The 12,088-nt window shown below is 36.4% G+C and overlaps 1 protein-coding gene across 1 annotated transcript in view; it reads right to left on the reverse strand.

Annotated features, from left to right (window-relative positions):
• ATP6V1B1 (ATPase H+ transporting V1 subunit B1) overlaps positions 1-7,048 on the reverse strand; it is a 175,570-nt gene extending 168,522 nt beyond the window's left edge. Inside the window, exon 1 of the mRNA XM_053704334.1 lies at positions 6,899-7,048. Coding sequence (XP_053560309.1) covers positions 6,899-7,007 — 109 coding nt within the window. The 5' untranslated portion in view covers positions 7,008-7,048. The remainder of the gene's footprint in view (positions 1-6,898) is intronic.
• Positions 7,049-12,088: the final 5,040 nt, after the last annotated feature.

The following is a 12,088-nucleotide window of genomic DNA, read 5'->3' on the forward strand; positions in this document are numbered from 1 at the left end:
GAACACTGAGCTTTTAAAGAGGTTCCACCATGCAAATATCTAGAGCTGGCACCTTAGCGATTCAGGGCAATAATGAAGGGGGTGCAAGACTTGCCCCAGAATACCCTAGACTAGCCAAAGCTTCTCATTAGCAATCACACAATGGGGTGACTGAGACTACCAGCCTACTGACCGTATACTGCTGTTGCTTTCTAGGCTGCTGTCATCACAAGTGATAACAGATTTTACAAATAAATAGATAGCTTAAAAATATTTTCAGGTGACTTGTTGCAAGCACTGACATCAGCCTCCACTTCTGCTCTGTCTATAGGAAATGAAGCTTCTGTTGAAGCTAAGAAATGTTAAAATTGATCTTTTAGCAAATATATCATATTATGGCTTGTTGTCAGATTTTTATAAAAAGGATTTGCTCCTGAACTTTTTAATATATTTAAAAGTATAAATCATATCAGACCTACTGAGAGCAAGATAGATCTATCTAGTTGGAAAAAAAACAGTCAAGGTAGACGGTTAAATACAGGGGCCCAAACTCTAGCAGTTTACTGTCAATAAGTAGCGGTAGGAGGCCGCTCGTCTTCCTTGTGTCTTTTCATTAGTTTCTTGCGTAAGGATTAAATTGGTGATGACAGCAGAAGACTTATGTAAAGAATCCCCCTGCCAGGCAAAACAAAAACCCCAGATTTACAGCAGGAAAAGGTGTGACAATGGAATTCTGTTATGTGTGTTGCATCTGGTTTTCTTTAACTCTTTGCCATCCAATGTGCTGCCACCATCTATGCCAGTCCAGGTATAGCTAGCTCATAAATAAGTTGTATGTACTAACTGTCTGTCTGTCTATCATCTGTCTCTCTGCCTGTCTGTCTATCTATCATTTGTCTGCCTGTCTGTATATCTATCTATCTATCTATCTATCTATCTATCTATCTACAGTATCTATCATCTATCTATCAATCATATATCTATCTCTATCATCTATCTATCTGTCTGTCTGTCTTTCTGTCTATCTATCTATCATCTATCTGTCTGTCTGTCTGACTGCCTGTCTGTCTGTCTGTGTGTCTGTGTGTCTGTCTGTCTTTCTGTCTATCTATCTATCTATCTATCCATCTATCTGTCTGTCTGTCTGTCTATCTATCCCAATTGATAAACCCAATTTTTTTCCTTTCATGATTCAGATAGAGCATGCAATTGTAAGCAACTTTCTAAATTAATCCTATTATCAATTTTTCTTCATTCTCTTGCTATCTTTATTTTAAAAGCAGGAATGTAAAGCTTAAAAGCCGGCCCATTTTTGGTTCAGAACCTGGGTTACACTTGCTTATTGGTGGCTAAATGTAGCCACCAATAAGCAAGCGCTATCCATGGTGCGAAACCTGAAATGGGCTGGCTCCTAAGCTTAAAATTCCTGCTTTTTGAATAAAGATAGCAAGAGAACGAAGAAACATTGATAATAGGAGTAAATTAGAAAGTTGCTTAAAAGTGCATACTCTATCTGAATCATGAAGGAAAGAATTTGGGTTTAGTGTCCCTGTACCATTTTCTTGTAAAAATAATGTATGATGTACAAATGGTTCTCTCTAATATGCAGATACATTTGTTTATTAACAGGAGCATCGCTCTCAGACCCCCTTAGTCTATAAATAACCAGAAATAATCTCTCAGTTCTCTAAAGCAGAAATCACTTGTTTCTGATTCGTACTCATACAAGCTGTTTTGGTGCATATCCTGCCCGTCCCTCATTGTATACACAACAAACAGTAGCACTACCACAAACATAACCTCTGTGCTGTCTGTTATTATAACAAAATGCAGTGACAAAAGCCACTTGTCATCTATGGTATTAACCTTTTCAAAGCCAAAGACATCTATTTTGTCAATAGTCAAAAACTATTGTGCAGTTTTGACACGTTTAAAACACTCAGCGATATAAACACTTCACTGAAGTCTTTAAAGGGACTTTGAACCCAAATTTTTTTCTTTCGTGATTCAGATAGCGCATGACATTTTAAGCAACTTTCTAATTTACTTCTATTATCAAATGTTCTCCATTCTCTTGGTATCTTTATTTGAAATGCAAGAATGTAAGTTCAGATGCCAGCCCATTTGTGGTGAACAACCTGGGTTGTCCTTGCTGATTGGTGGAAAAATTCATCCACCAATAAAAAAAAGTGCTATCCAGAGTACTGAACCAAAAAAAAAAAAGCTTAGACGCCTTCTTTTTCAAATAAAGATAGCAAGAGAATGAAGAAAAATTGATAATAGGAGTAAATTAGAAAGTTGCTTAAAATTGCATGATCTATCTGAATCACTAAAGAAAAAATATGGGTTCAGTGTCCCTTTAAGTAGCATTACTAAAAGCTACAAATTCCTTGCAATACCAAAATTCTGTACTAAAATAAAACCTTAATCTGTACAGTTTGGAGCTGAGACTGAAGAGATGAGATATGCCAGAAACCTTCAAGCATATTCAGGGACCTGATACAACTAAGGACTAAAGATTAAAACACTGGTACAGGGGGTCCTAAAATCTTAGCCACGATTTATAGGTTTAGGTGTGATTTGTATAAATATTTATTTACATAACAGGTTGATAATTCATAGAAAAGACTTCCAGCAGGGGTGGTAGGGACAATATAGTAAGAAAATTCCCTATTGACAGGAATATGCATAATGCTGCTCTGGGAATTCATTAAGCTTGCATAAAGAAATAATGGCATTTTAGTTCTTATCTGATGTCAAAATCTATGTGAAAAAATAATGGGAGATTGCTATTTTGTGAACATTTTTGAGTTATACAATATGGTTTCTAATTATGCCCATTTTAGTGTTTGTGTAAGCGTGCATGTATGTTTCTGTGTGAGGGTGTGTATGGGTGAACACGCATTAGTGTGTATGTGTTTGTGTGTGTGCCTGCATGTATGTTTGTGTGTGAGGTTGTGTATGGGTGAACACGCATTAGTGTGTATGTGTTTGTGTGTGTGCCTGCATGTATGTTTGTGTGTGAGGTTGTGTATGGGTGAACACGCATTAGTGTGTATGTGTTTGTGTGTGCGTGCATGTATGTTTGTGTGTGAGGGTGTGTATGGGTGAACACACATTAGTGTGTATATGTATTTGTGTGTGCGTGCATGTATGTTTGTGTGTGAGGGTGTGTATGGGTGAACACACATTAGTGTGTATGTGTATTTGTGTGTGTGCGTGCATGTATGTTTGTGTGTGAGGGTGTATATGGGTGAACACGCATTAGTGTGTATGTGTATTTGTGTGTGTGTGTGCATGTATGTTTGTGTGTGAGGGTGTGTATGGGTGAACACGCATTAGTGTGTATGTGTATTTGTGTGTGTGCGTGCATGAATGTTTGTGTGTGAGGGTGTGCATTGGTGAACACGCATTAGTGTGTATGTGTTTGTGTGTGTGCATGCATGTATGTTTGTGTGTATGGGTGAACACGCATTAGTGTGTATGTGTATTTGTGTGTGTGCGTGCATGAATGTTTGTGTGTGATGGTGTGTATGGGTGAACAGGCTTTAGCGTATTTGTGTATTTGTGTCTGTGCATTTGTGCGTGCATGTATGTTTGTGTGGATGTATTTGTATTGTGAGGGCGTACTTTTGTGTGCACAAGTTTGTACATGGTTTTGTGTGTGTGTGTGCGTGCATGTATGTGTGTGTGTGCATACGTTTGTGTGTGTGCGTGAGTGTGTACATTAGTTTGTGTGTGTGAGGGTGTATGTGTGCGTGAGTGTGTACATTAGTTTGTGTGTGTCAGGGTGTATGTGTGTGTGTGCGTGAGTGTGTACATTAGTTTGTGTGTGTAAGGGTGTGTGTGTGCGTGAGTGTGTACATTAGTTTGTGTGTGTAAGGGTGTGTGTGTGCGTGAGTGTGTACATTAGTTTGTGTGTGTAAGGGTGTGTGTGTGCGTGAGTGTGTACATTAGTTTGTGTGTGTGAGGGTGTATGTGTGCGTGAGTGTGTACATTAGTTTGTGTGTGTGAGGGTGTATGTGTGCGTGAGTGTGTACATTAGTTTGTGTGTGTGAGGGTGTATGTGTGCGTGAGTGTGTACATTAGTTTGTGTGTGTCAGGGTGTATGTGTGTGTGTGCGTGAGTGTGTACATTAGTTTGTGTGTGTGTATACATATGTGCATGCATGTGTGTACATTAGTTTGTGTGTGTGTATACATATGTGCATGCATGTGTGTACATTAGTTTGTGTGTGTGTATACATATGTGCATGCATGTGTGTACATTAGTTTGTGTGTGTGTATACATATGTGCATGCATGTGTGTACATTAGTTTGTGTGTGTGTATACATATGTGCATGCATGTGTGTACATGTATTTGTGGGTATGTGTGTGTGACTATGAAAATGTATTGCTCCTTGTGTGTTCTTTCTTTTGTGAGTTCATATTTTCATGCACCTATGTGTGTTCATGTATGCAGGTATAGATGCGTGTTCCTTCCTGTGCATAAGGGTGCACATATACTTGTGTGTGGTATAAATCCACTAAGATCAGAGAGATTATGCACACTTTTGTAAATGAAGCCCATAATTATAATATAGAAACTAGAGAGCTTTCTCTCACTGAAGATACATGTTCCCCAATGAATATAGCGCTAAGCATTTATTTATCACTGCAGCCTAAGCGGGGGTCAGTTCACAATAAATCTGATTAAAGGCACATCAAATAATAATAATAAAAAAAAACTGATAGTATTTTCTTGAGAGTGCTCTGTTTTTAACAAAATTTGCCTATGTATTTAACTTCAGCTATAGGGTTAAATATAAAGGCAAACCTACAGTCAGATGGCTCCTGTATTAGCAGAGAAGGGTACATGCTTATCAGCCAATGACAATGCTACAAGGGCCCTTGTTGAGTGCAATCTTACAAAAAAAAATAAAAACTAACATAATGGATCATTTTTATTATGTTTTTTTTTAACTATGTAAGTACTGCTGTCTCCACAATGGCTGTAGAAAGGAGGTCTATTTGACTAAGTCACCATGATCCAAGTGTCATAAGAAGGTGACATTGAGTGACCTTCAGATTTTGCATTGTGAGCCAGCGCACTCAGCACAAACCGTATAGAGTACGTTAATACTTTTAGCTTGTTTAATGAGGAATATTGAGCACTATTTTGTCTATACTTAACTGATACCAGGGCCACAAAGTAATCTATATAATGTGATCAGTAGATGTTTGTGTCTTGTATGCAGTTTTGTCTCACTGCGTTACACAGCTCTGCTACACACAACAAACAAACACATTTAGGGGCATATTTATCAAGCACCGTGTTTCCAGCGAGCCTTCTAAAGACCGCTGCTCCATAACCAGTCCGTCTGACAGAAATCGACAGAAATCAACCCGATCGAATACGATCGGGTTGATTGACACCCCCTGCTAGCGGCTGATTGGCAGGGGCGGCTTTGCACCAGCAGTTTACAAGAACTGCTGGTGCAATGATAAATGCTGAGAGCATATGCTGTCGGCATTTATCGATGTGCAGCGGACATGATCCGCATTATCGGATCATGTCCGCTCGCACTATGATAAATAGGCCCCTTAGTATGTATTGTGAAATTATATTCACTCATTATATATTGAGCAAATAAACTACAGGTAATTCAAATGAGAACTATCTCTGCAAAGAAATATATGAAATTAATCTCTTATTGTAGGTTTTTGAATCACAAAAGTGTGTAGAAATCTTACATACTTCACAGAATAAAATCTATTGAATAAAATTAGGGGAAACATATTTCAATGTAGTGAATTTATTACGAGAAGTGGAATGAACAAATGAAGCAACTATTATTATACTTTTCCCAAACCATGGGCTGAATAACCCCTTGCTTAGTGATAATACATTGCATATTACCCTTGAATATGTCTAAAAACTAATTTGCCACATTACCAGCTGTCAACAAATTACAGGGATATTTATTTACTTGTTTATTTTGTCTCTCACAAATTTTTTGGCTAGTCACCACATAGTCTTGCTTCGCCAGTGTCTCAAAGACCTCTCTTATGTATATATATATATATATATATATATATATATATATATATATATATATATATATATATATATATATATAATGCTATAACATAAGAATTAAACACCCTACTTAAAGGGATACTAACCCCTCATTTTTTCTTTCATGATTCAGATAGAGCATGCAATTTTAAGCAACTTTCTAATTTACTCCTATTTTCAAGTTTTCTTTGTTCTCATGTTATCTTGATTTGAAAAAGCAGTAATAAAAGATTAGGAGCCGGCCCATTTTTTAGTTCAGCATCTTGGTAGAGCTGCTGATTGGTTTGCTACATTTAGCCACAAATCAGAAAGTGCTACCCATGTGCTGAACAAAAAATGGTCTGGCTCTAAAGCTTACAGTACTGCTTTTTCAAATCAAGACATCATGAGAACAAAGAAAAGTTGATAATAGGAGTAAATTAGAAAGTTGCTTAAAATCTCATGCTCTATCTGAATCATGAAATAAAAAAATTGGGTTTAGTATCCCTTTAATGCAGGAGCACTAGGGGTGACATTACATTATGCTTATATATTTATGCTAAAGTGACAAAATAAAATACAATTTGATTATCAACACATTATTTTAGTTCTATTCAGAACAATTATACACGCTTTATTATCTAATGAGGAATTGCTTTTTTTATAACAAATTACTAATGTATTCTTTCTGCTCAGTAGCACACAAAAACATTGGAGGGCCATATGTGGCCCCTGGAATGTAGTTTGGACAGCCCTGCTTACTCTGTTCATTGAGATAATAAGGGAATTGAAGATAATATGCTGACATTTAACAAAGGTTAAACTTTTTGTCATGAATTCCCTTTGCCAAATAATTCTATCCACAGATTGTTGAGTACTTACATAGCCTGGGGTGTGAAATGTAATCCCGAGTGACTGCCAGCGAGTGTTCCTTTGCGGCTGCCATCTCTGACTGGTGCCCGTTCACCCTTATCTCTACTTTAGTGGCCATGGTGTGACTCTGTAACAATGCAGGCTCCTCTCCTTGGTTTTTATAGCCTTATACATGGGGTAGGCCAGCTGCTTGTTTGTGTATACATGGGCACCTTTCTCTCTAACTATGGAGATCTGGGTTAAACTGGCCAGTCCTGGCTCTGCTGTGTGAGGCCTGCACCAGCTCATTCTCAGCTTGCTCTGCTTTCTAAAAGCATTCCCTCTATTTACTGTAAACAGTCACAGCTCAGTTCATTAATACCTACTGATATGAGTATGCAGTGCTTTAAACCTCTAGTGCCAAGAGCACTGCTAATCTGTCTTCCCTTTAAGGTGTTCACATTCTTGCTACATTGGTTTTTACCCAGTGAGCACAAAAAAGAAATATTACGCAAACAGGTAGCTGTTTAGTGCCTGTCATTGTTTTCTGAAAATAGCCACAATTTCAGGATATTGCCCATATAGTCTATGTGGGAGTATCCAGTTCAGACAGAGAGAGTGGATTCTGTTTTATGAACACATACAAAACTTTCCATTCCAATCAGTTAACATTTACAGCGCAAAAGCTTTAAACTATGGATTTTTTGTTGTTATTTTTTGTATTGTATTCCATTAGAACCACAGGTATTTGAATTATTTGAAGGGCCATTGTAGTACAGAAATTACTTTCTCTAATTCAGAAAGAACATGCTGTTTTAACATTAGTGATCTTGCAACCCCTCCCCCCACACCCACACACCCACACAAAGTGGTTAAGCACATAGATACAGTACAGCTTGGGAGATGTGCTGCTTTACAAAAGTGGACACAGCAACTGAAACAGTCAGCAGCAGTAGCAATTGATTGGGTGACCAGCAATTTCTGCTTAGGACCAGCAATGCTCTGTGTCTCCCGAGTGATAAATTACCAGCACTTTAATGGCACATGGAAATCAAACATGAAAATTCTTTAACTTAGATTGAGCATAAGATTTTAAAATTGATGTTTTCAATGGCCACCTGGGTAGGCTGACCATATTGCCGCTTTAAGAAGGAACACATATGAAAAATACATATGTGAGGGTTCTTATACAAAACCATTTCTTTAAACAGCCCTGGAAACAGCCCTGACATATGTATTTTTCATATGTGTCCCTTTTTAAAGCGGCAATATGGTCAGCCTACACCTGGGCATTTGACCCCTCCTTTGAAAGAGGGGACATTTTTAAAAGACAGGTTTCTTCCCCCATTGCAGTGCTTATTTTGGAGTGCTAGGTTGCCTTTTGCACTTTAAAGGGAAGCTAGCAGACAGATAATTGCAGTTTATATGGAGATCACTTGCTACCTAAATGAGCATTAGCCCCCTTATTTTAATATAGGTAATCCTCTCTCTTGTGAGAATGGTATAGATGTATGTTGTGTCTTTAGGGGATAGGAACTCCTTTGGAACCACTGGGGGATTCCCATTTTTATGCAGGGCCGGTGCTACCATAGAGGCAGACTAAGTGACTGCCCAAGGGCATCCCAACAAGGGGGGGGGGCACAAATCTGGTGCATAACAATATTTTTTTATAATTATTTTTTTGCTGACTAACTTTCTCTTCTCAGTGGGGATTTGCTGCTTAGAAGTCCTTTACAATGGGATGTGGCTACCGAGGAATTTTTGAGGCAAAATATCTTTCTTTTTTACATAGAGATGTTCAGGTGATATTTTCTAGTCAGCTTTTTACAGCTATGCTGCATCACTTTCAAGTGTTTCAACATTTCGGTATTATGGTCCTTTAATACAAAGTTAGCATTTACTAAATTTATAGAATATCATTATATTAATTTGTCTCTATACTATGGTTATATTGTAGGTATAATTTATGTTTATGCAAGTTTCAGAGCGTAAAAACAGTTATTTCTGTATTATTTAATGGATAGGGATGGGTGAATGTTTTGCAACATTGGAAAATTGAAACAAATTTTAACACATTAGTTTGTTCGTTTTGAATGTTTGCACAACATTCTAACATTCGTTTCATGTAATAGTATGTCTAACGCTCTCTTTAAATGTAATATTTGAATTATGCAATATTCGAAATAGAAACATTCAAATTTATATATTTGTATCAATTCACTAAATTCCCTACCACATGAACTACTGAACTTCTGAATAGTATTTGTTACATCGAATGTTACATTTGAAATTTGGAATGTGGATATTCAATTTCATTATGAACATTTGAAAACGAAAGTCACATTTGATTACCGAATTTTAATGGATTTTCATTCTTATCAACATTCGATTGTCCAAACAAATATCCGCAGTACAATTCGTTCTACCAAACAAATTACACTTTAAGCACATTAGCCCATCCCTACTCGTGGGCATCTGAGTATCTTCACTATAACGATATTGCCTATGCCAGTGTTGGCAATTTCAATTATTAATATAAAATTATTTGAAAGAAAAAAAAAGAATTGTGGAATTGAAAGAGATTTTACCCAACCCTCGCCACAGCTGTGAATTGCAAGTTCAGCTTCATTATAATCACAATTCGATCTGAGAGCCGTTCACTTCTCACCTCATAAACATAAACATGTCTTTAAAACCTCACAGAAAAAAATAATTATAATGGGTAAACAAAAAAACCCATCTATAAAACTGCCCCCTTTATGTGCAAAAATGTTTTTCAAAAAAGTAAAAGAAAAATGAAAAATAAAAACAACACAATGGCATCAGCTTGGTAGCGAGGCACGACAGAGAGATGAGATATTTCACAGCTAGGACAATATGGCCTTTATGAATTCCGCATGCTTCGCTGAGGTGTAGGTGAAAAAACTGTTTACGTCCCTGAGGCTCCACATTTGGCCTGCAAGGTTTCCAAGCCATCTCCCATTCTATGCAGAAAGACTGCTTTTTTATAATAATAGTACAATAACAAACATTACATTGTTTTAAACATATTTCTAAAGTTGTTGTAATTGCTTTAACAGCTTAGCAATAACATTTTTTTTCATGTGATGGGCACTTAAAGGGAAAGTAAAGTTAAACTTGCATGGATGTAATAGTAATTGGTAGTTACGCATAAATGCCTCTTGTCATTGGCTCGCCAGATATGTTCAGCTAGCTCCCAGCTGTGCATTGGTGCTCCTTACACTACTCTTCAACAAATAATACCAAAAGAACAAAGCAAATTTGATAATAGAAGTCAATTGAAAACTTGTTTTAAATTGTATTATCAATCTGAATCATAAACGTTTTACTTTGATTTTACTATCCTTTGAATGTAACTACAGTATAGATATTGGGCCAAGTTACGAGTGGAGCACTATTTAGCCCTTTTGCTAGAGGACTAATTGCGCTAGAAGTAAACTTTTTCGGGCAGCACTCATATAACGAATTGAAAGTAAACCTGACGCATGATATTCTAAGTTCAGCTTTTAGTGAGCATCATTTTAGCGCGAGAGCCGATGTGTGCAAAAAGTTAACCTATTCCCTCATAGAGGTCAATGGAGAAAAAAAGTGGGGGAAAAAACATCCAACTCGTGCACAAACCCGATCACATATTCTCATGTGCACTAACCAGACATGAAAATATGAATATTTCACATTCCAATGTTCTGCACATAGCAGATGTGTTCTATTTATTCATAAATACATATTTCTATATATATAATGGTATTTTTGTATATATATATATATATGCATATAATATGTATTTATAGCTTTAATTTCGTATATAACTCAAGTTTATAAAATATGTGTGTGTATATATAAATATAAATATATATGTCTGTGTGTATAGTGTATGTACCGGGTATATATATATATATATATATATATATATATATATATACTGAAAAGATAAGAACACAAAGCGCATCCCAGATTCAAGGTAAGAACGTATATAGCTTTATTAGTGCACACAATCTATTGCACTTACAAGAGATAAAATAATTAAATGCCTTATTGAAAAGTCTTGGTATACTCCTTATCCCAAATTCAGCTCCACATGAATCAGAAGATAGCAACCTCTGCTCCTCTTGTGTCTCTGTATATCAGCTAGTTCAGTCCATAAAACTGTATTAAAAACGTATTAACCCAGTTAAAAGTCTCTTTTCAAGTGCAGAGTGTAGTAGTTAAAGTAGACAATCCTGTCTACGCATTTCGTTTGTCCTCAGCAAACTTTGTCAAGACAATGGATGGACAATCAAAAGCCTCACATCATATGCAGTTATGTTCTTATTGGTTGATAGGTGCAAAGGTTCATTTTGCACTAACCAATCAGCATTAGAAGGAAGTTATAGAATGATACTCTTTATTTTAATATTTTGACCCATAAACTGCTGGGACATTTCCATCCTTGTGCTGTGCTGTTTTGGAATTTGTAGATGCTGCTCATATTTAAGCTCCATTGTAGGTAATTTTATTTATTGGGGCTTTTTTTTGCAACAGACCCCATAGATTCAAATGATACCATTATTTTATGTATGTATTGGGGATAATACCCATCACTAATAATTCTCCCTAGAAGGTTTGTTCTGTTCATTTGATGTTTACAAATCCAGACTACAGTCGCTCCCAATTATTGTTGTAAAGACCGGGTGGAATCACGTAAAGCAGGTTTTGCAACTTTTACAGATCACATCTAAGTTTAATGTGTAAACCTCATAAGCTTTGTGTTCAGTGAGAGAACTGTTGCTGCTTTTTGTTAATTGTTTGCGTTTTCTGGTTGGATTACTGCAAAACAGAAGCCATCTTACGTATTTTTTAGCACATAAATGCATTTTTATAACTTTTTCATTTTGATCTGTATTACCCAAACAGTACTTCACACTTTAGTTCATTTTTACATATAATTTAAAAAGCATATTTTCAAGAAAAAATTACCTGAAGTGTAGAAATCCTTAATCTATGCAACTTTAACTATTTTAACTAAACATGCATGCAATTTTAAACAGATTTCCAATTTACTTTCATTATGAAATTGTACACAATCTTTTTATATTCACAATTTTTGAGGCACCAGCAGCTACTGATCATGTGCAAGAGTTCACAGTTTATACATATAAGAGTCTGTGATTAGCTGATGGTTGTCACATGATAAAGGGGGCAAGGAAATTGATTTTTTCT

This window comes from Bombina bombina, chromosome 2, assembly GCF_027579735.1.
Source record: "Bombina bombina isolate aBomBom1 chromosome 2, aBomBom1.pri, whole genome shotgun sequence".
In the NCBI taxonomy this organism is placed as follows: domain Eukaryota; kingdom Metazoa; phylum Chordata; class Amphibia; order Anura; family Bombinatoridae; genus Bombina; species Bombina bombina.